Source organism: Dipodomys ordii, unplaced genomic scaffold (assembly GCF_000151885.1).
Source record: "Dipodomys ordii isolate 6190 unplaced genomic scaffold, Dord_2.0 Scaffold82, whole genome shotgun sequence".
Lineage (NCBI taxonomy): Eukaryota > Metazoa > Chordata > Mammalia > Rodentia > Heteromyidae > Dipodomys > Dipodomys ordii.
In genome coordinates, this window is record NW_012267298.1 from 7,108,691 (window position 1) to 7,134,058 (window position 25,368).

General features: G+C 47.7%; 1 protein-coding gene across 1 annotated transcript in view; it reads right to left on the reverse strand.

The window, feature by feature from the left end:
- The window catches only part of Zfat (zinc finger and AT hook domain containing), a 128,179-nt gene that overhangs the window by 98,447 nt on the left and 4,364 nt on the right, over positions 1-25,368 (reverse strand). Inside the window, exons 2-4 of the mRNA XM_013025216.1 lie at positions 18,251-18,502; positions 2,592-2,780; positions 719-869 (exon numbers count right to left, since the gene is read on the reverse strand). Coding sequence (XP_012880670.1) covers positions 719-869; positions 2,592-2,780; positions 18,251-18,502 — 592 coding nt within the window. The remainder of the gene's footprint in view (positions 1-718; positions 870-2,591; positions 2,781-18,250; positions 18,503-25,368) is intronic.

The window sequence follows — 25,368 nt, forward strand, 5'->3', positions numbered from 1 at the left end:
GCCTAGGTTACTATAACCTCTGTACATCACCTTTACAATAAATAAATAAATGAGAGAGATGAGGGGCTGAATGTAACCAAGGTACATGGCAAGAATATGTAGAAATGTCACATATACATTCCTTATGCAACTAATATATTCTACTAATTTTTAAAATTCTATGACTCTTATAGTCTAATAACTATAAGCCTGCAATGTGTACATAAATAGTCTATGGTAAAATGCCATTTTTATACAATTTATACAATTTTATACAATGCCAATTTTAATACATCAGTAATTACACTTAATTCTATGTGTAATATTACTCAAAATATTGTTAACTTATACTTTTAACTGAAATTCCTTTCTAGTTGTCAAATGATTTGTTGATTTTATAAAAATAAAATTAAAAACTAAGCTGGGCACTAATGGCTCAGATTAACTACAAAAAAGCCAGAAGTGGAGCTGTGATTCAAGTAGTGGAGCACTATAATCACAACAACCACCAAAAATAAAAAAGCAAAATGCTCTCCTTCATTAAGCCAAGCAATGCACACTTTCAAAAGTCCATCTGCCTCCCCAGTGCGGTGTTACTGACAGGCATTTGGAACAGGTCGATTCTTCACAAACAAGCCCACGGCAGAGTCCACACAAACAAGCACGCGGGTCCTCCTTCTGCTCTGTGGGTCATCCACCCTCAGCCCTGGCTGGAGCGCCGCACAGTAGGACAGCTCACCTGCTCGACTTCATTGGTTGTTCGTACGGGGTCTGCTGAATGGCGTACTCCTGGTACCCTCTCCTTGGCACCAGATCAGCCGCGCTGGTCTCAGGATTTGCTGCCCCAGTCTCGGGAGGCCCAGCCTCCACTGGAATGATCTTGGTAGCACCTGAGATTGACATACAGTGTACTGTTCACCGAGAGGCCCTGGCCCCGGCCCCATCCCAACGGAGGTGGCGGTGCCTGTGGAGTGTTTTACCATATAATTCCTCTGTGGCACACCAGTGTTCCTTCAGCTGACACATTTAACACGTGTGCGTGTGGACATGAATGCACGTGCCTGGGGCAAGCTTTGTAATAATCCGTGTACATATTCCCTGGAGGTAAATTTGCGTGATGCATTTAGGAAACACACATTATTTGTAAGGCTTTACATGCAGCCACACGTATTAAACTTTAGGAAAATGCCCAGTTGCATCAAAGCAGCCTAGAGAGGAAGAACACACCATATAAAGAAAGACTTGTGAGTCACCTGGGTCCAGGCCCAAATGTGTCCTGGTGCTGACACCTCTGTGTCTCTATATACACCCTAGTAAAACACCTCCAAAGTCAGCGTTACTTCTGTAGTTCTATGGTGTGACATGATCCACAACCTTTTACAGCAATGGGCATCCCCTGAGAATGTGTGTGTGTGTGTGTGTGTGTGTGTGCGTGCGCGCACGTGCGTGTGTGCGTGTGTGTGTTTTATAGTGGAGGGTGCAATCTACCCTTGTTTCTGGAATAGTAGAGGAAAGTAATTATATTTCCATTCACAGAGAAATCTCAAAATACCACTATTAATTTTTGAGAAAATTTTTGGAAATTTTCTTTAGCAATCACTAAGAACAGGAAATTCTCCTTTGGGGATTTTTAATTTACAGAATACTACTTACTTCTCTGAAGTAGACTGGAGCCAAAAAAAGTGACTTTCCAGAAAGTTCTAGCTGCCTACTGATCACCCCACTCTATAGTGAAATGTAAAAGAGGAAAGGTATCTGGGACTTTCACTTTAAATACTATTATCATCAAAAATAAATGCTTAAAAGTAGAATCTGTTTGTTTGAGTTTGTGTTATTTTGGCTGTACAGGAGCTTGACTTTTTGTGCTTGACTTTACTTGCTGACTTGACTAGCACTCCACCACTTCAGGCATGCCTTTACCCCAGACTTTTGCTGGTTATTCTGGATATAACTCTTAAGAAGTTTTCTGCCCAAGCTGATCTCAACCAATGATCCTTTAGATCTCAGCCTTCTGAGTAGTTAGGATTACAGGTGTAAGTTTGAAGCATCCAGCTGATAGACTTGAAGTGTCTGTTCTTAAACCCTAAACTAGATATTTTAATTATGACAAATATAATTCTAATTAGAAAAAAATCAAACTTTGAAATCTACTCTCAAAAACTGCTTTTTATCTAGGCTGTCCCAACCAGAGATTTTTTTTTTAAGTATAATACATCTGCTGGTTATCTGACAGAAAAGAAAGATTGAAATTTCTAGAATTATAAAATGTTCAGTGAACCCTATGGAAAGTGTAAAAAGAAGCCAGGCAGAGTTTTCATGGTCTGGGGTGGGCAGAGCTCCTGGAAGATGCCACCTCTGGGCAGTGGACATGCAGCAAAGGGCACGGAAAGGGCGGCTCAGGAGCAGCTCTTGAGCAACAATGTGGGCGCGGTCACTGCAGCCCTGCCTGCCTCCCCAGGCCCATGACCCACAGCAGCTCCTGAGGGTAAGGTTACTTACTACCCCAATGCATAGGTGACTGAGAGCCCCCCAGTCCTCGGCTTTGAGGCAGAACGCTGACTCAGACTTCCCTGTGAGGCGCCAGAGGCCGTCACTCCCCCTGCAGCGGTCACCTGGAATGGCTTCGTGGGCAGTTAAAACCACACTGATAATGGGTTTCTTTGCTCCCGAGAGCTGTGCGGCCTCCTTCCCCAAGGCGGTCTTCTGGATCTTCTCGGTTTTCTGGGCCCGAGGTCTTTTCGGAGCTTTCTCTCGATCATCTTCCTTACACTTCTTTTCTAGTTCAACGTCTGACTCGTTGCCTGGGGAAACATGTGAAGATGTGTAAACCACAGTGTAGAGTGAGTGTGCCAACCCGAAAGGCAGTGCCACGCAGGCCACCCATCCACCTCGCAGCACCGCTGGCTCTTTACTCCGTACACAGCATGTCCACTGCACCCTGTCCAGTCGCCACGGGGCCCTGGGAACATGCTGCTGGGCAAATCAGACACAGTCCCTAGTCCTGTTGTCACGAGGCCTCGCAGACCAGACCAGCATGGATAATGACACACCAGGGAAGATGCCAGGAGCCCAAGAGGGCATTCACTTACTCAACTCAGTCTTTGCGATGCATGGAGACCATAAACCGTGAAAAGGACAGAGCGAGTCCTCATGGGCCCCCCAGCCCAGCTGGAGACAAAAAGGCTGAGCAGCAGGTGCCATCAATCTGACTAAAGTAAAATGTGTGCATGTGCAAGACACATGATGAAACACCCAACAAGTCACATCCACTTTTAACAAGAAGAGTACCAGGAAGTTCACATGTGTGTGAAATAATACACATGTCAAAATGAATTCCAAGATATGGAGTGCATTTTTTAGCTTTTCGTTTTTATTTTTTGATGCCTCTGTCTTCCTTATGTACAGTGTATTCAAGTTATATCTTCGGAAGAGTTGGGGGTAGGCTACAGAACTCAAGGGAAAAAGGGTAAAAAAGTGCAGCAGTGGAATTCCCTGGACACTGATGAAAGTGAACTATACAACTCATGAGCAGAGACAGGAGTGAGGGACTGGGAGAGAAGGGAACAAAAGACATTATTATATGAGAGGATATGTATCATTACCTGACTCATGTAACCGTAACCCCCTGGACATCACCTCAATAACAATAAAGTAAATTAATTTGAAGAAAAAAAGGTGCAGGAAGTTGAACCTGTTTTTTTGTACCAGTCTTGGAGCTTGCACTTGAGCCTGGATGCTGTCCCTGAGCTTTTGTGCTCAAGGCTGTGATCTACCATTTTGAACCACAGCTCCATTTCAGGCTTTCTGATGATTCATTGGAGATAAGAGTTGCATGGAATTTCCTGCCCAAGATGGGTCTGAACCAAATCCTGAGGTCTCATCCTCTTGGATAGTTAGGATTACAGGTGTGCACACCAGCACCCAGCTAGGAAGATAAAGCATTTCTTGTCTGGTTTGGGAGAAGGGATGAGTAGGAAGGAGTAGACAAACAGGAGCTGGGGAGGGAAGGCAAATACAGTCAAAATATGTTATATACATGTGTAAAAATGGAACAAGGAAACTTGATGAGAAGCCGGGGAAGCAGGAGGGAGAAAAGGGGAGGAATCCTATTGTGCACACCTGATCTAAAACAGTAGGGAAACTAAGCGAAACTAAGGGAAACCACGAAACCTGCAGGCTCCCATGTGTACCTCTGTGAGGCGCAGAGAGCCACAGAGGACCCCTTAGACTGACTTAATGCCTACCATGTGTGTTGCTGCCCTGCTAGGGGAGAGGAACAGAATGGGCTCAAAAAACACTCAAACATACTTCTGTCCACCTCAGCACAGACCCTCCCCCACAGGGATGAGCCAGAGCTGAACTTGCCTTGACATCCACCTTAGGGGTAATGAAGAGCACAGAATAAATGCTATCTATGAAATTTCCTGAGAGAGAAGTAAACAGATGGAAGAAAGGGAAGGGGGTTTTCTTTCTTAGGATCATAGTCACAAAGTCTGAAATAACCCTGATAAGAATCACTTCTTCCCAGCCCAGGACAGGAGCGCAAAGAGCAATCCCCCATAACCCTTTATCAGATATAGCAGGGAGCGAGGAACAGAGGGATGCAGAACAGGAGGGCAGAAAAGGGGGGATGGGAAAGCCTGGAATGTGGGGTTATCAGGGAAGTTAGGCAGAAACCAAAGGAATGCAAGACATCGGAGATAAACAAGCTAAGACTGGAGCCAGCCTCCAGCCAGCCAAATACGTGAACACACCAATCAATGTATAAAAGGCAACCCAGAGAAGGGCGAGTCCTTAAGGAAAGCTCCCTCCAGCCGGACAGGGAGAACACATGGCAAACGAGGCAGAGTTAAGAAGACAAACGTTCTCATTTCTTATGTCTTACAAATGAATGTGGTTCATATCATCCTCTAATCCAGGTGCCTGGATATACTCGCTGGGCAAGAACTCTACCTCCTGAGCTAGGCTCAGCTAGAAGTTCTTAACTGACTGGAAAAGCTCTTTAGTCACATAATCAGTACCAACACTACGTATGTCAAGATGCAAATAAAAGAAAAATGAATGAGACTGCAACTGCTCTCCAAGGCCTCAAGTTGGGGACAGATATTTCCTTGTAGCATGTGACCCCTGGAAAGCCACAGAACGGAGCACACAGAGTGGTCTCCAAGGTTGCTAGCAGAGCCTACATTTTAGGAGCTTGATATGCATTCTGCCTCACAGCAGTTTTTGCTTTATTTTATTTTTTAGTGGCTACAACAAAAAAACATTTCCAAAGGTCTACAAATTGCCTGAGTTGTAGAAATCTTTTTGTAGCCTAGATATTGGGTGATACACACATAAATAACTATAGCAGGATATAGTGGATACTATAAAAAGGTACAACGCCATCTCACAAAATTTTTTGCTTTGAAAATGATGCCTCACCGTGGGATGCAATTCAAATGAATTCAGCATGGGATGCAATTCAATATGTGGGGGCTGTGCCAGGAATAGATATGCTCACATTAAAAAGACCTGAGAATTCGAGTTTACCATAAGCTTAACCCGGTTAACAACGTGAGTCAACAGAAGACAGGCTCACCCCCAGCACTGGACGGGGTTAATGAGAAGTGCCCAGAGAGGCCCTACACACTGCACAACAGGACTGGCATCCGGCTTCTGCTTCAAGCACCAAGCGTTAGCAACACTGCAGAACCGGGTTTGGTATACGAGAGTAGTGGATAGGAGCAAGTGAAGGTCTGGAAGCAATGTTAGAGCACAAAGCAATAAAGAGATCTGAGCTGGCCGAGGTGGAGAAGACTGGCATCGTCTCCCACTCTATTACAGCAGCTCCTACCTGTGCCTCCTTCCTGGCTGCTCTGGGGTATATGCTGCTGGGATTCCAATTCCTGCCCCTGATCCAAGGCAAGTCCACCTCCTCTGCAGGAACTGCAAAGCTGCTGCAACCATCCTGAGCAGTGACAGGACCTGGGCCTGGCCAGTGGGGATGGGAAATGGGGCCTAGGGATTCCAAGAGCATCTGTCTTCCCTAATAAACAATGGATAGCCCGTGGACATTACTGGGCATTGTCTGGAACAGAAGTAAGTGCCAGCCACAGTAAGAGGCTAAGTGAAAGCCCAGGCTGATGCCTGGAGGGCCACTGGGGGAAGATGGATCCTGGCATTTCAATGTCACAGCTCTGCACTCTGCCAACCTGGGCCACTGACACCAGACATGGTTGCTCTCGCAGGGGGAGGCTGCTTTCATGTTTAAACTCACTTTTAACTTTTACTACTAGGATCGCCACTAACACAGCCTCCAACTTGACTCCAGAGTGAACTATTTCAAAAATCCAAATCTAACCCCGTCCCTCCTGTTGAAAATCTTGCAGTGGCTGCCCCGTGTCCCACCGGGAAAAACCAGGGTTTGTCATAAACTACCGCCCCCTCCACTTCTGCATGACGAAGGCTGTGACCGCCAAGCACACGGCCTCGTGTGCGCCCCTCTGTGCTCCACTACAGATTACCTCACTGTGTTCAAGCCCTGAACCTGTGTGCCTGCCTGATCCACCCTGACAGGCTCCCTGATGTAACACTGTTGAGAAGTGGCAGAGAGAAAAGAAGTAACTGAGACCTATGAGAGGCTGGCAGAGCAGAAGGTGGGCAGGAGAACCACACATACTGCCAGGCCCCATGATGCCACTAGTCTCGGGCCAGGCTTTGTGCAGGTCCCGACCATCTGTAGCGGACACCAGCAGGATCTCCCTGCAGCCCTGAGGCCCAGGCCCACATGGGCAGTTGTTACAGGAGAGCCAGCACAAAGCCCTCAGGACCACTGCCAAGGAGTTAATGGCGGGAGTTGCTGTGGCAGCGTGTTGGGGGGGGGGTCCAACTCCGCAGCTAATACAGCACACATGGCTTCTGTCCTGCTCTGTTCCATTCCTCCTCCCTCACTCTTGCTTCTTGGGATCACACTGAAACCAAACACCACAGCCATGGCTGATTCCAGGACAACACAAACTAAGGCACCCCCAGGACTGCACCCATGTAACCCTCAAACCCCCACAGCCTTTAGTTCTCTGAGGTCACAAGAAACGAGGATCCACAGCCAGGATAGTAACGTTCTTTTCTGAGTTTCAGAAACCTCCACGCTAGGTTTTCCCACAAACTCGAGCACCATGGGCCAGGACTATGCTAAGCTGCCTTGGAACTGGTACTTGGAGATGATCTCCATGGGTCCATCGAGAACCAGAACGGTATGGAAGAACAGGACCCTGCAGAAAAGAGAAAGCATACTCTCCAAGGGAAGCGCCTGGCACATTTAGAGAGCACTGAATAATCCAGAATCAGACACACAATATGTGAAGTCCTGGATGTCACCCAGAGCCAGCTCCCAAGTGCAAGTGCTTTACGTAGACACACCAGCCTGCACCCGGCTCCATCTTAGCCACGTGGACACCTGTCTTTACCCTCACCACGTGGTCAGCCCACAGGGTGCTCAGTGCATCTTTGAGAAAGCAGGAGGGGGAAGGGAAGATAGAGGGTTTTAATAACAGTCTTACTGGCAGTTCTTTTGAACGCTGAAGTCCCCGCTTCCCCGTGACCTTGCTGTGTGTCAACTCTCCAGCATCCTCAGCTGACCTTTGTACTTTTCAGAGTTGACTTTCGCCCTGTGAAACGCATCCTGGACTCAGGCTGGAATCAAACTGGCAGGTGCTTTTGTGAACGTGGGGTGCTTTTCCAGCTCACGTGTACCAAGGCCATGGGATGTTTTTGTAAGAGTCTCCTGTTTTCTTTGAGTTATTGGCTTTTTAACTTCTCCCCCTAACCGCCCCCAGCTGCCTTTTCTTTTGAAAATCCAACAGCTCTGTGACGGGTTTTCTCCTCCCTCTTGAGCAGCACATGGTTGCTGGATTTAGCCCTGCTGTGAGCACACTGCAAATGGACCAGGCCCAGCACCAGGCCTGCTAATGGAGGAGAAGAAAGGGGCCATGGGCAAACACCACACTGCTGTAAGGCAGAGAGGCTGGGGGTGGGGACAATGATTCCACTTGACCCCAGATAATGGGACTCTAGGCAACTGATTAATCCCCATAAAACACAAATAATGAAATGGACATCAAAGGTTTGCTGTAAGAAGAGCAGGACTTCTCTGAAAGCCTTTGGCATACATCGGTGCTATCTTCTCTATCTTCTGGAAACTCCAGGGACTACATCCCTGAAGGCTCTTCAAGCCACACTACACCTCCACAGCCATTGCTACTCTCTGCTATGACAGGAGGCCCTAATGAGTCCTCACTGTGAAAATCCTAAGGCCAGCCAGGAGCCGCGTAATCCTATCTACTCAGGAGGCTGAGATCTGAGGGTCATGGTTCAAAGCCAGCCTGGGAAAGAAAGTCCGTGAGACTTTTTTTTCCCGTGAAAACCAGTAGTGGCACTGTGGCTCAAGTGGTAGAGTGCTCGCCTTGAGCTGAAGAGCTCAGGGACAGCGAATGCCCAAGCTCAGAGTTCAAGCCCCACAACCAAGCATGAGAGAGACAGAGACAGAGGGAGAGGGAGAGGGAGGGGAAGGGGGACTGCAGGGGGGGAAGGAGAGGGAGAGGGAGAGGGAGAGGAAGAGGAAGGAAGGAAGGAAGGAAGGACGACAAGCCTCACAGAGTGGAAAGTACTTCATGAACTCAACAATTAGCAAGACCTCAAGTCTGGCCCTCTGCTGGACCTTAGGGATGCAGACGCGGACCAGGGCTGTCATCTGCCCTCAGGGAGCTGAGTAGCTCCTCTAGGTGATAGAGGAGCATACAATGATCATGCCCCACCACGCAGCATGCGGCACCTGCCATCCTCTCCTCCATCCTCACTGCTCTTGTAAGAGGGCTGATCCCTGCAGAGAGGCAAGAGAACCGACACACAGAGAGGGGAGGACGGAGCATAGCCTGATACTCTTCCATCACTGGCAGATCCAGCCTGACATGTAAAGCAACCGCGTGCCACTGTCCTCTCTGTACAGAGCAGACATTCAGATGAAGTGCCTGGAGAAGAGGAACCGACCACACAGGGGCCCAGGGTGGGTCAAGGTGGCAGTCATGTGGTGAGGGTACCACTGTCTGAAGGCAGTAGAGAGACCAGGTCACTGGCTGGTAGACTGAAAGCAATGACTGCGTGACCATCATTGCTTTCTCTATGGGGAAATTGCTCGGTTACAGTCTGTGCTCTGCAGCCCTGAACACAACCAGGAAGCAGCGCCTACCTCACAGCCTACTTTGCTCTGACGGAGCCAAGGGCATCTGTGCTAATGGCTGGGGTGGGCAGAGTAACGGCTATTTGCTCTCTGTGCCCTCAGCAGAGTCCCCACAAACAGCAAGAGGCCATTTGCTCCTAATCACTTTAGGCAGATGAACGGCCCCACTCGAGCCTCTGGAGGCCTGCTCTGCACGGGACTGCACAGCTGGCGCCTGGTGCAGCAGAATGCCACTCCAGCCCAGCCACCAGAGCCAGGCATTTACAATCCCGTGACTGCTCCCCGGAGTACCTCAGGCCTTTCAGCACTGCAGAGATGCTCCTTACTATGAAGAGACCCTTCTTGGGAGGCAAAGAAACTAGCAGTCTGCTCAGCAGACAAAGGCCTATCTTCCTAAGGACAAAAAGACTCAATGTCTAGCAACACATGTGAAGCTAAAGGGTACCCTCCCCAGTTGGGGCACACAGCACACATAGAGAAGATACTCGTACAGCTAAAATCCAGGCTCCCCAGCTACTGCCAACAGGGAGAACTCTGGATGATGTGTTTACACAGATACATAGAATACCTGGTTATTCCTCAGGCATAGAGTGCCCAATAAATAACTGGTAAGATAGTGTCCTTTTCCCATTGGAACAATGAAATGTACAAGACACTATGTTGAAACCAAATTTTACAAACAATGAAATGTACAAGACACTATGTTGAAAATGAACTTTACAACTGGGACTCAGGGGTGGGGGTGGGGTGGAGAGGGGGGAAAAGGAAGGGAAAGTAGGGGAAATACAAAGGAGGGGGTAACAATGCTCAATAGGAAATGTACTCATTACCTTACTCATATAACTGTAACCCCTCTGTACAGTATCTTTACAATAAAAAAAGTTTTAAAAAAAGATAGTGTCTTTTTAAGAAACACATCTGGGTGCCTGTGTCTCAGGCCTATAATGGTAGGTACTAGAAGGCTGAGATCTGAGGATCCCAGTTCAAAGTCAGACCAGGCATGACACTTATTTCCAGTTAGCCAGTAAAAAAACAAGAAGCAGAGCTCTGGGTCAAAAAAGCTAAGGGACAGCTACTAACATACAGACACACAGACACAGACATACACACACACACACACACACACACACACACAAAGGCATCCACGTTTAGAAATAAAGGTATTACAGTGGAAGGTGAGGGAGACCCAAGTCAAACTCTTAAGTCTTCCTGATGCTGCTTTTTTGAGATGGATCATCTTCCAAACGTCCTGCTGCAGGTACATGCTTAGTTACTAGTGTTACTGTTAAGATCTGGAATGTTCCCCAAAGCCCTATATACTCAGGCTTGGCCCCTAACCCATAGTTGGAGGTTGTGGGGTTTAGGAGGTGGTCTTGGTAGAGGAAGTTAGATCACTGAGGGCATGCGTTTAAAGGGGATATCTGATTCACACCTCTTCCTGTTTCTTTGCTTCCTGTCTACCACAGGGTGAGCAGTTTTGTTCCATCACACATTCCCCGGCAGTGTGCTGCCCTGCCACAGGCCCAAACCATGTAGCCTACAGACCAAAGACTGAAACCAAAATAAACCTTTCCTCCTTTCAAGTTGATTACCTCAGCTATTATGACATGGTGGTGGTAAGATGATGAACATACACATTAAATCCAAGGTACTATTTTGTCTTCAAACAATTAAATGTTCAAAAATACCTTCACTGAACTCTAAAAAGAAAACCAGTGAGATCAATAGCTGAAATCACTCCATGATGCTTAAAAGCAGAAAGAACAGATGAGGTGATGTCATACCCGATGAACTCTTAGTAGCTGATGAGCCTCCTGTACCAACCTCATCCACGTGGGAGAGGCTCACAGGGAATTATGTGGTCTCTGCTGTCTAGTGGTCTTCCTCTGGGGAGTACCACAGAAGGGAGATAAAACTACAGTACTATAATCATGCCTGATATAATGATCCTTATTCCCTAACCAGTATGTGATGGTTTGCAAGCGATTTCCCCAGCATCAACTACCACCTGTATCCAGTTCTATTCACACAGTGTCTTTTTAGCCGATCCTTTGATGTTTTACTCTTTGCCCCCAAGGCTTTTAGCAATGTGCTCTTTCAGAAAACAAGGCCCTTGGCTAAAGCCCTTGGTCATTCAAAGCTCACATCATGCTTCATCATGGCCTGCCTCCAGCTGTGACTGTCAGGGCATTGGAAGGTGGCTTCAACTCTTGTCATAGCAGGACCTTGGCCAAGTGACCTCTTGGGGAATTTTGGTATAATCAATGGGTAGGGCATGACTTCTCTAATCACAGAGGGTGAGCCCTCACAGTCACACATTCCTCCCGGGCATACCTGCAGCCCCATCCAATGAGCGAGCACCTTGGCAGAACCCTGGCTGAGGAATTAAAACCACTAGATGAAGATGTATGAGCTGCTTTGCCAGACACCACTTTAAGTCAGTCACTGTTCTGAGATTTGGAGTCAAGGGCATCTGAGCTGAGACCCAGGTCTGCCTTTCCATTGGGTGAATTTAGAACTGTCTGCACTTATGACTGCATCTGCAGAATGAGTCACTGTCAAGTTCACATGAGTGAGCAGATGCCAAGCCCTCTCACAGGCTCAAGCCCAGCTCAGGCCTGAGTTTGCAAATGCAGCCACCCCCACCATCCAGGATTCTGGTTGGGCTCAAGTCCCCAACTTCCAGAAATCAGCAATACATAGCATTCAATAACTACTATTCTGGTGTGTGTTCTAATTATTCTGTTTCATTAGTAGTGATTGCTAATCTTTTATTGGGTCTGATTTATAAATTTTAAGGGCCATACATCCCTACATTTAGGGAGAATATACATGCTATAGGAATAAACACAGTATACACGGGTTTGGTGCCATCTACTGTTTCAGGAATCTGCTAGGTCTCAGAAAGTACCGCTGAGATAAGGAGGGATCAGAGTTACTTCTTTATGGTTTCCTCTGGTTTATAGCAATAAAGGAGAGTGGAGACAGACCACCTGCCCCCCTTGCACCTAGCCTGTGTCTTCCCAAGTGACTGGCAACAGTATCTTTTGATTTCTTGACATCTGTGCAATATTGCACATTAACATAATTCTTTGTATTTCATTTCCTTTGGAAATGAGGGCATTTAGAGAAATGATAACACTGCACAGGGAATACAAACCTCAGAGGGAGCAGATGCTCACAAATGGGTGTGCACATTTCTGCAGAAGCCCTGCCGCCACCGGGGGCAGGGCACTCTGCACAGGGAGGGCGTCGGGCTGACCCTCTTGACAGTAAATAATGAGCAAAAGACTGTGTCCCTGGACTTACAGAGCAGTACTGCTGGCCACTTCCAGTCACACTCCACCAGCTCTAAGAGGGGTCCCATAATCAGGCTCAGAGGCATGTGACTTCCTCTTGGGTCTAGCCTTTAAAGGCACCAGCAGAAGATGAAAGGGAAGGGGGAGATGAAAGGAAGAGGGAAGGAAGAACAGGAGGGGGCTCTCTCCCTCACTGCCAGGTCACCCTTGGGACCCCACGGAGTTCTGTGACCCTTCATTCCCTAAACCCAACTTCGCTCCAGCACCTTCTCCAGCTCCTCCCTGCTCCGGCTCCCCCTGTGCTCTGGTTCACCAGCTCCCACTGTGCTCTGACTCCCCCTGCCCTGGCTCTCCCTGCTCCAGCTTCCCCTGCTCCGGCTCCCCCTGTGCTCTAGCTCCCCCTGCTCCAGCTCCTCCCTGTGCTCCACTCCCCCTCTCCTCCAGCTCCTCACTGCCCCAGCTCCCCCATGCTCCAGCTCCAGCTGGCTGATGCTATATCTGAGCCTGCTCACACTTTCACCAACAGTATCCACAGTGAACTCTCAGGACACCAATCTGACTACACCATCTTCTCCTCTGGGGACTTCTTGCTTCTCTCCATCTCTAGTCCCGGCTCTTCCACTAGAGCACCTCCCACTCACCTCTTCTACCATATGTTCCTGCTCAAGCCAGCAACCAGGCACAGCTGAAGCTGACAGACCCTCTAGCCCAGCGTCGGCTCCCGGAGCCTCCTGGCATCATTTTCCCGTTCACCCATTCCTCCTCCCTTAAAGGTGAGCTTGCTGCTGCCTGCCCAGGACCTCCCCACATATCCTGGGAAAGCCAACCTTGGTAGCGGGCATCTGAAGTTCTCACCTCTGAATTCTTCATAGTAACATGTGAAGAGTAACATGTCCTTCACATGAGGCAGGTTGAGCTCATAACAAGCAGGTAAAGAGTTAAATGTAAATGCAATCAGTTTGTAGAAATTAGTTCATATGCATTCGTATATAATTAACATTGCACTAATATCCAAAAGTACCTATTCTAAATTGCCCCTGAACTAATTAAATCTCAGAAAGCCCCGGAGAGTAAAGCGTTATCAGCCATATGAACAAAAGGCCCAAAAGAGCTTTCAGAAGAGCAGACTGATAAGGGATTATATTCTGGGACTCTGCCACCAATGTGCTCCCCACTGCTAATACAGCAGTTTAGAAAACTTCCCAGACCCAGGATAATTCTGCTAATGCTGAACAGGCACCGCTCTGCTGTTCCCGCCCCAGGCTTTCTCAGTTCTCCCCTGCCAGCAGCACAGCGCCCACAGGGACCAATGTAGAAAGAGCCTGGGAAGGGCAGGAGGCCCTGGCTTCACACGTCACCCTACCACGCACATGCTCATCCAGCGCCCCTCCCAGACCTGCGCCCCTCCTAGACCTTCGCACCTCAGGCTTTGCAAGAGCCTACAGTAACTGCACGCCGTCCCTGCCGCTCTGCCAACTCATCTCAGAGCTGCAGCTCAAGTCTGTCTGAGGGCTAGAGACAGGGTGCTGTGGGAATCTGGGAAGGCAGGAACGACACTGAACTTTGGGAATGCACATGAGATGGCAGGCAAAGGAAGGGCGCTGGTCTTCCAAAGAGCAGGTGACATGGTATGATGGAGGGTCTAGCTGGTTCAGGGCCTGCCAGAATCAATGAAGGACAGTGGGAGATATTCCCAGGGGAAAGGGCGAGGGGCTTTCTGAGCACAGAGGACAATGTGCACAGAGCAGGGGACACCAGGCCCTTCAGAAAACACTGCAGAGCCTTGAGGGCAAGGTGGAAGTCAAGGGGCAGAGCACAGCGGCAGCCAGGTCTTAAACGCCCTGGGCAGTTCTGAAGGGAGCAGCCTCTAAACTGTGGTAGGTGCCACGGAAGGCCATCTTTACAGCAGGGCAGGGTCTGGGTGCCCTTAGGTGTCAACCTGCACAACACCACACTGACACGGGCACGCAGGATGCCAGCACACACTGGCACTGGAACCACGAAGATGGACAGAAAACGTGTGGCAGTCACTAGTGATAACCACCAAGCATTCCCAGTTCTCTCCCACCTTGGAAATGTCACAGAATTGCACCCCCGGGTCCCCTGAGGTCAGATGAGGCCATGTGATTCCTCCTGGCCAATAAACTGTGAGGGCAGAAGTGTAGGTGTCAGTGAGTCTCTCTCTGGGAGAGTCTCTTCCTCTCTGGCACCACAACAAAAGTCAACTTAGACACGACTCAGTTAGGGTGGGTCCTGAGCAAGCCACGCTGTGTGAGGACCCATAGTAGACATGCAACCCCAGAAGAAAGTGAATGTGGTGAGGGGTGGGGAGTATGAGTTCCCTGCAATCCAAGGAGCTCCACTTTACGGGTATGGCCCATATCACCCTGACTGGCTGAACCAACAGACCGGTGAAGGGCAGAAGAGGAATAGGACAGAGCCAGCTGGGCGGGAGTAGTATACAGGCAGGGAGAGCTGGGGAGAACAGGTCACAAAGGACTGTGCACTAGGCCACATGCCCACACTACAAGTGTGTCCAACACTGAGTGCCCTGGATACACCAGGTTTCCGCTCTCCTGAGTAGTACAGCGAAGGAAATGCACACCTACAGGCAATAAAAACAAACCTCTAGTACCACCCCCTACCTTTCCAAGGAGTGAACCAAGGTGAACCAGGAGCATTCAGAGCATGACACTGAGCCCGCCACCTTGTCCTCTGCAAGTGCCCAAGCGCAGCTCATGTACACAGCTCGTGTACACAGGGCGGCTATGTAACTAGCCCAACTTCAGCAGGAAGCAGCTGGGAAAGGACTGGAGACAAGGTGTCCTGAAGAATGCATCTTAGAGTACCTCTTAGATGCCACCATGAAGCCAACACCCGGCCTGCTGGAGAAAGGACTTTGCAGTAGTAGGCGGACATTTTACAATGCTCCTTGCATAAAACAACCCGAAATAACAAGCTTAGGAGGTCGAGAAGCCACTTTTACAAACTTGACATATTGCTTTCTGTAGGCTGCAAATGTTTTTCAAAAACACCAGCTGTTCCACAGAAGGACAGGGAGGGAAAAAAATCTCTTCTCCAAGTTTCTCTTACTATTTAAATGCAGCATAAAATAAATACATGTCGAATGCCTATCAAAAGTGTTATTTTAACTTGCCAGGGTTCAGAGAAGAGGGGAAAAAACACTTACTTTGTTTTCTTCTAATCGTTTTAACAAGCTAGAGTCGAGGTCAGTTGTTGGAAATGTCACTAAGCTGCTCTTTACTGAGCATGTGCTAAATGGACGTGTGAATCTGTGCTTGGTGAAGAGGGAATGGAACATGGGCCTCAGCCCCAGCAATGGGTTATAAGGTCATTCTGCACATCTATCTGAGAAGTTTCCATTGGGAAGGGCAGAGTACCCCAAAACTCCCACCTTCCCATCAGGTACTGGAGAAATTAAAGTCCGTTTAGGTCACTCAAATCCGTAGTCATTTTCTACAGGGCTTTCTACTCAAAGAAGCTCATGATCACATAGGGAAACTGTGCCTGTCCACCGCCGCTGCCGCCGCTGCCTAATTACTCCAGACTAGACAATCAATCGCTCAAAACACTCACGGGAGCGTTCCTTTCTTACCAGGATAGAGAAAATCCTGACGGCAGCCCGAGTGCGACCGCAATGTGAGACCGCAATGGGGAGCTATGGGACCCGGCCCCGCCCCAATGCAAGTGAGTGGAAGACGGGATAATCATCATTTCTAGACTTCAGATTCCTCAATTATCAAATTAGAAAAGAGTCTCAACACAAGGGGTTTTAAGTGACTCTCAAATAATCACAGACTGTGTGATTCATTTACATGGCATTTTCAAAATGACAAACTCATGGACTTGCAGACCAGATCTCCAGGCAGGAGTCGGGGGAGGTGAGAGGGACATCAGTAGGTGACCTTGGTCCTGTCTCCCACCAGCAGAGGGGCTGACAGGATCTACAGGAGCACAGGTGACAGGGACCATACCTGTACTCTTGCAATGTCAATCATGGGCTGCTATAATATATAAGACGAGGAGGGAAGGGGAGGGGGAGTAACTGTTCTGTGCTATCTCTGCAATGTCCTATAATCTACAGTATCTCCAAAATACAAAGGGTTTTTTTTTCCTGAAGGATCAAGACTTTTAACTGCTACACACTTATTTTTACTGAGCACCCTGATTTAAGCTATTTCACCTAAATTACATTTAACATAATTCCTTTGGCTATATTTATATTTACTGATATTAATATCTTATTTCCCAACTCATACAAATATAATTTGCATATGAATCAATGATGTAAGTATAGTGGAAGCATGCAAGTAATAGAGAAATAATTGACTTAGTTCTCAATTATTTATGGAGATGGAAACTCATTTATAAGCTAAGATCGAAGGAGCAAGAAATTGTGACAGTAAAATGTGAAAGAAAAAAAAAAGTCACAAATGAAACTAAAGGGTAAATGGCAGTTACTTGGGAGGCAGAGATAGGAAGGATCATGTTTCAAGGCCAGCCAAAGCAAAACATTTGAGAGACTCTCTCAAGCATCAGAACACCTGCCCTGATGGCACATGCCTGTCATCCCAGCTACAAGAACAGCAAAAGAGGAAGACAAAGCGCAGATGAGCACAGGCATAAGTGCAAGACCCTATTAGAAAAACAAGAAAAGCCAAAAGGGCCGGGGACATGTCTCAAGTGGAACAGCATCTGTCTGGCAACAGGCCCCTTCAACCTCAATATTTTCTAAGTATCGGTTGATGAACTGTTCAATAATTCATCCTTTCTGCTGGACTCGGCACGCCCCGGGTCTGGCTTGACCATAAGGAGACATTTAGAGTAAGGAGTTTACAAACAAAAGTTCAGAGAAGGATGGTGTGAGACCAAAGGCCAGGTTCCCTTTCTAGCTAATGGCCCCAAGACAAATTATTTCTTTCAGGGGCTGAGTGCTCGTCTGGAGTACAGGGAGAGTGACAGAAGTGGGGCATCCACCAGGACAACGAGCTGCTTCTGATACGGTAGGGACTACCCTAAGCCCTGCACAGGCCAGTAGCTCTCAAAGCTATCGCCAGACAGCACTGCTGTCATCCCCATGGTACAGATGAGAAAACTGAAATGAGAGGGAGTTAGCAAGGGCTGGAGTGGAGTCACACCCTGACAATGGCACTATACAACCCGTGCTCAGAAGTGGCGCTGTGGCTCAAATGGTAGAGAGCTAGCCTTGAGCTGAAGAGCTCAGGGACAGCGCCCAGGCCCAGAGTTCAAGCCCCACGACTGACAACAACAACAAAAAAAAAAATTGTCTTACAAACTGTGCTCCCACACAGCATACCTAACACGGGACAGAGTGCTTCCTGAACACAGGGTACAGATTGAAGAAGATGTGGACAATGATCCAAGTCCCCCTTATCAACCACAGGACCCAGCGGAGGTGCCCACGCCCCAAGTGCAGCCCGCTGTCCCGCTCCTCTTCCCAAGAAGTTCATCTTCAGATGTGCTCCACAGCTCCACGGAAGCAACTTCACTCCCTACCCAGGGCTACCCCCCTCAAACCCTTTTAGCAGATGCTCTATTGCTTAAGGCTGACCAGGAACTTATCCAGAAAATGTATGTGATAGTCTTCACTTTCTGCAAGAGCACATGCTACCGTCCAGTCGTCAGCCTCTAATGGCCAGTCGGTCCTCCCTGGGGGCCGTGGATATCGTAAGCACAGCGCATGGCTCGCATGGGCAGCCCTGGCAGCTCTCACCTGCATCTCCTTCCTCCTCCCCCAAGTTCAGCACAATGATGCAGATGTGCTTGCGCAGCTGGCGCGTGTTGGAGAACCTGCGGCTGCACTTGCTGCACTCCAGGCTGCGGGGGCTGAGGCCGCTCGCCTCCGCCGCAGCCAGTGGCCCATCCTCACTTGGGCTCACGACTGTTTCTGCTTGCTCCTCCTCAGCACTGTGCTTCTTTGTGGACCCCTTCGGCCGGCCTCTCTTCCTCTTCATCACCAACAATTCTGTAAAGGAAGCAAGACAGCACAATGGAGTCACAGGAGGGCCGAGACACGCACTCAAACCTGTTCTAATGGCCCCAAGACAAATTATTCCTCTCAGGGGCTGAGTGCTCTTGTCTGGAATACAGGGAGAGTATAAGAACAGGTTCAGCCGGGAACCGGAGGCTCACACCTGTCATCCTAACTACTCAGGAGGCTGAGAGATGAGCATCGTGATTCAAAGCCATCCTGGAAAGTCCATGAGACTTTTATCTCCAATAAACCACCAGAAAACCACAAGTGGTGCTGTAGCTCAATTGGTAGAGTGCTAGCCCTGAGCTGAAGAGCTGAGGGACAGTGCCCAGGACCAGAGTTCAAGCCTCATGACCCACAAAAAAAAAAGAGGTTCGGGCTTCACATTGTATTAAAAATGAAGAGATGAGAACAGTTTCAAACATGACTCACTGCAAACATTTTTAGCACTAATACCACTATATATGTATTCTAATGGGCAACTGATTCTACACTACTGATTCTGCTTCAAGACTGTGAGCTGATCAGAACCTCTGCACACACTCTTACTGTAAAGCTAGAAGGTATGAGCTGGCGTATTGTCCTCCAGTCCACAAACCCTGCCCTTCATTAACCATCATCTCCATTTACCTAGTCCTCAAAAACTGCTTCAGGACTCTGCAAAACGACTCACAGCTGCTTAGCTTGTCATGTCCCTAATGAGTTACACAACTATTCAGATTATTTCAAGGAGTCAAGCTGTCACAACAACAACAAAAAAGTAATTACAACCTAAAGCCACAAATGATAGGGCAAAAGACAGTAAGGATACTTTGCAAGTTTCCTGGAGACCTACTGATTTGAAAGGGCCCAATCAGAGCTTCAAGAGAACCAGTTTCAAACCACCTGCAGAGGCATTTCTCGTCCTTAGCAGCTCCAGAATGAAGAGGGGAGTGGAGGAGGGGAGGGGGTCTGGGAGCAGAGCCTCATGTACAGCTGCGCGAAGACGGAGTGGGGTGGTTTAGGGGACACAACTTGCCTAAGAGGGCTGTCCTGGCATAGCATCCGGGTAGAGGCAGGAGTCCTGGGACAGGCACCATCCCCGGTGCACATTCAGCCTGGGGCCCTTCCTGCTCTCTCTAAAGCTGTGACTACACCGCAAAGCACAAGTGACTATCCACTGCATCACCAAGTAGGTCCTTTAATTCAGAGGGTCACGGGCACATCCAAGTCTCTGCGGAAAGCCACAGAGGCAGAGAAGAGAAAGGTGACCCTAAACACTTTGGACAAGAAATCTACTTGGCACAGGGTCCCCAAGAACTCAGGGAGTCCAGGCACCAGAATGGGGCAGAAACAGGGACCTCTCTGGAGCAGGGCCTCCATGCAGCCGTGATACCAAGGATGTGGGTCCTAGTGAAGGATCCAAGCCAGAACCTTCTCTGGCCGTGGCAGCAGCACAAGCTCGGCCATCTCTCCACCTCACCAGACGTGTTGGGGAGGCAAGGTGAAGGCCCAGAAGAGATACCGTAGGCCCTTGGATCCCTTGCCAGCACTGAGCTCTGCCAAGGACAGATGCTGCATTTCTCAGAGAACCAGTCCTGTGCATGGGAGCACACAAGAGGAAGGAATAAAATCACAGAGTGAGGCCAAGGCCTGTACCTCAAAGTCATGAAAGCTCCTATTATTATTCTTCACAACAACACATCCAACCTTCAAAGGCAACAATTAGTATCAGAGGAGTAGCGGAGTCTATAAAATGCCCATCTCATGTCACATCAGCCAAGCTACAGACTCGCTTATGGAAGCCCTGACCCAGCAAGGAAACGAAGGCCTACCGCACAGAAAGAGGCCACAGCTCTGAAATGCTCTCCAAGCATAGGGCTGTGTAGTCAAAAATGATCTCAACCCAAAGGGAGGCCCAGCCTTGTCTGGGTGACTAGGAGGTGACTTCAGGCCCTGATGTCCCTCCTGCAGGTGTGTCTTTGTCCTCTGGGCGATTTGTGATGGGGTCTTTGCGAGGCAGCACAGTGGCTCCACCCTCCAGAGGAGTGAGCAGCAGCCGCGTCAGTCAGAACCTCTGGGGCAGCAGATGCTGCAAGTGACAAACATGCCACTGAGTCCCAACCGGATGCACACAGGCAGGCTTGGCTGACTTCCTGCGTAGAAATACTCTGGATACTCTCATTCGTTGAAGACGTTGCTTCCAAGATTCCACAGGGCCCCAAAGCTCCATGGAGACCCTTCCTTATCCTAGACTATAATCCTAAATGTAATCCTGTGAACTCTTCATGCCAATGGAGTTTGAACTCAGGGCCTAGTGCTTGCTGGGCTGGTGTTCTACCAATGAGCCTTGCCTACAGCTAGTTCTGTGAGTTCTAGAAATTTATTGGGCTTGAAGGAAACTACAGTGCATAGCTAGCTGATCAGAGAGAAAGCCTTCAGGACCTCCCAAAGTCATGGCAGACTAGTGGGGAACAGAATCCTTAATCTAAGGAATCAGTACACCTAGCACGGCAGTACCCCAGCCACCTGCAGAGCACGCTCTTGAGGACGCAGAAGTGGAGGGGGAACGGAACAATGATGTACTGGCTGTCCAACAGGAACAGTGCCACATGCCACCAGTTGACATCTGCCCGCAGAGTAGAGATTCCTTAAAGGCACAGTCCTTGCCCCTCAGCACCCAAGCCCATGAGCAGTAAATGCAGGTGGACTGAAGTGACACAGACATGCAGCTTGGGATCTGGCAGTCAAGGAAGAGCAAACTGGCCCTGAAAGCCTCCGAAGGCCCCAAGCACAAGGATGACAAAACTAATCTTCCATCCTCCACATCCGTAATTCAGCTACTCCAAACCAATTAGTTAGCTAAAATGAAATATTCATAAATGAACTCAGAACAGCTTAAGTACTAGAAGCAAACTGCTGTCTACTTCCCTCATTTGACAAAAATGTTGACAATCCTGGTACTGCACAAAGAAAACTGTACCTCTTTGTCAACACATTTGAATGGACTGCCAGCGACTCTTCTTCCTGAATCCCCTAACTCAGCCTGCCGCCGAGCTCCTGCAGTTGTGTGCAGTGAACCCCGTCCCTGCTCAGGATGGCTGGGCAGCTCGCACCTGCACAGGGTCTCCAGCATCCAGCCTTCTGCTCTAAGCTCTCTCTGCCTCCAGCTTTTGTCTCACTGTCTTCACCGGCTCTGGAACTTTGCAATCATCTGGATAAATTTACCAGGCTTTCTAGGTTCTCTAGCATGTGATCCAACTCAGCACACATGCATGCATGCGCGCGTGCGTGCAGACACACACACACACACACACACACACACACACACACAGACATGTTCCCCTGCTCTTTCCTCTACCTCCTCCTCCATGGTTCAGTGCAATTTAAGACATGCATAGGTGATCTACTTCTTTTACTCCTCCTGCCTGTGATCATCTCTCACTTGAAATCAGACCCCTTCCCCCAATTCACATCCTAGTATCTCAGTTCAAGTCTCAGTTCCTCCTCCAAGAGAAGTATCCAAGCTACTGAAGCAGGGCAAGATCTCCCTAACCATTGCTTGCCTTGGGCCACAGCACAGTATATATCATATACCCCTGGCTTCCTGATGGTGTCCCTTTTTCCTCTCTTTCTACCACAAACCCTGAGGCTAGATCTGGGTTTTTAATTCTAGGGTCCCACGGGATCTGAACTAGATCTATAGATAATACTAAAGAACAAACACAATTGTTTGCATCATTTCTTGAGTTCCTAGTCTCCAACCAGAAGAAAGGGCAGAGCCATGGTGTATGCTCACCTGGCTGCAAAACTGCAGCTTGAGACAGCTCCTCTTACAGAACTGAGGCAAGGCTTTAGTGTTCATGTAAAAGCTGAGCACTATGGAAAAATAACCTCGCAAAATAAAAAATGTAATAAAGTAATGGCGTATCTGTGCATCGGTCGAGTTTGTGAGACACTTTCCCAGCTATCATCTCATTTCATCCTCATGAAAACTCACTAGATGAGTGTAGCAAATGTAATTTCTCCAGTGGAAAAGGAAAAGGAGACCAGACAGTTCAGGCAGCTTGGCACCCTTTCCAAAACCAGCTGCTGAGCATGCAGAACTGGCATTTGGGCTTCTTGATCCCCGGGCTTCTTGATCCCCAGTTAAAAGTCTTACCTTCTGAACCATAGCCCTCAGGTCTGAGCAGCGGATGTTAAAACAACCTATCGTCTGGAGGACAATGAAGGTCAGCTCTACTCATCACAGGAAATCAGCCTATGCATGGGGTGCAGACAATGCTGGCTTGGAGTTAGGCAGCCCTGGATCAACCCCACATACACACCCAGTGTTGGTTTCCAACAGGAAATAAACAGAAGAGATTCTATTTTATCATCTCTGTTAATAAAAGTGATCCATTAGAATACTGAGCTTTATACTTTAGAGGTGGCTGATAAAGTAGTAATTGCTTATTATTCTGGCCACAGACCTTAACATTTTGATTTAGAATATCTCTTCTAAGAAAGCATTACGTTCCCAGCCAGGCCACTGCTAGAAGTAGGGCACACAGATCCTGTGAGGTGTAGACTGGAGATGGCAGCCTGCTGGTGCTCGCGTTCCGCAGCACAACCTCTACTCTCACCAGCTGAAGATTGCAGAAAATCCTGAAAGACTAACATTTTAGGGCCCTGACAGTCAATCTTCCTGACATTTATTTCCAAGGCCCAGGAAGCAATAGAGGAGATGATGAATTATTTATCAGAACAGAGAGAACGCAAGCCTTTCAGGTTTCTGAAGAAAGCGACATCCCCTCTGTGAGGACACACTGCACCCTGCCCCACAGCACGAAGCCGGGAGGCCCGGGCTCCCCAGGCATGCCCTGCCCGCTCCTTTCCTACAGCCATAACTGACAGTAACAAGGTACACATACCTCAGACAATACATTGGGACTTCACCTGTCTATCCTCACTTTTTACCCCAATACCTCCATCAGCATCAACCCCATTACAGACTAGTATACTGGAAGTTGACTAGTTACTTTGCCCCAAGGGCACAGAACTAGACAGTGGTAGCACCAGGATGTGAACTCAGACCTGACTGCCACAAATTCAAGGAACTTGACACAGTAATAGTGACACATTCCTCCATACACTCCCACTGATTGTATTTGTGACAGATGTCCAGAAGAGACAATACAATAAGGTTAAGTTTACACGTGATCTTCCCTAGGAAGCCTCCTTTTGCCCTCAAACTAAGGTATGTGACCCCCACATTAGCAGCCCAGACTCAACCCCAGGGAAGCCCCGATCTTGCTATCTACCAGGCAGAGGATACCCAACACCAGTACCCACAACACCTAGCACAGCACCCAGGCACACAACAATAAACAGTGAACAGGAAGTGGATGGGAAAAGGGAAGTGAGGGCAAGATAAAGGATGAAGGAGCCAGGTGCTGGTGGCTCACACCTGCAATCCCAGCTACTCAGGAGGCTGAGATCTGAGGATCGCAGTTCAAAGCCAGCCCAGGCCCAGAGTTCAAGCCCCACGACTGACAAAAAAAAAAAAAAGGTGAAGGATAAGTTGAGAAATGGCCAAAACAAGCTTAGGAACCCCATATATGCTCTTCCCTAAGTGAGCACAACTGCCTTGGCCTCTGCACATGCACATACACATGTGTGTACACACACATACCCAAGACTCGCTCTCACAAACCCAATTATATACACACATACAATTATATACACAGACACAATCACACAGGCACATGCATGCACACGCACAGATATTCTTACGAAGAACAAGCTCAGCCCATTAGGCAATTTCTTCCTGGATCACAGCCAGAGATTTGATTAGGAAAAGGGGGAAACACAAAAGGTCATCTTACATGAGAAAAAAAAAAAGATTAACAGATATACCAGATATACTATAAGATAAACCAGAGGATTTAAGAGCCTTTATGTTATAGCAGGAGGCCAAAATAATAAATCAATTACTGCTCAGTTAAAAGTTTAATTAAACCATTTCAAGTATCTCTCAAGTTAAAATGAATTGTGAAGGTTAAACCTGAATGAAAATCATTAGAGAGAAACTAAGCCTCTACAAACCTCAGATTTTATAGACTAATACAAAAGAAAAAGGAAGAGCTGGAGTTCTTAATGAAAGACTTTTAAAGAAATTTTCACATCTTAAGAACCTGAATTTAAAGTCTTAGAAGACTCTTTTAAGATTAAACTACATAAGCAATTACTCCTTAATTGTATAAACAAAAAAGGGAATGTATTCAAGAAGAATTTAAGTCAAAAGAAAATTGTTTAATAAAGAAAAATAACACAAATGTAGCTCAGTGGTAAGAATGTGATTATTAGAGTTTTCACTCTTTTTTATATGGTTCTACTTTTTATGGTTTAAGTTACTCATGGTCACTTGCCATGTATTAAGGGGATATATCTAAAATATACTAGAAATTCATATATAATTCTGGTAAGATTCATGAGCTCTAGTGAGTAGTAAAAAAAAGCCTAATTTAAAAATGAACAAAACCTAAATAGACATTTCTACAAAAAAAGTCATATAAATGGCCAGCAGGTACATAAAAAGGTATGCAACATCACCAATCATCAGAAATATGCAAACATTAAATAAAACCACAATGAAATATTTGCTCACACAAAGGCTGTTATCAGAAAGACAGGAGATAACAAATGTAGCAAGGAATTAAAGAGAATCATGCATATTGTTGTTGTGAATACACATGTATATATCCATTATGGAAAACAGTATGGGACTTCTTCAAACAATAAAAAGCAGGTGTATCATACAATTTAGTAATTGCATTCCTGGCTATATATGAAAAAGAAACTGAATCAATGGTTTGTGAAGATAACTACACTCCCAT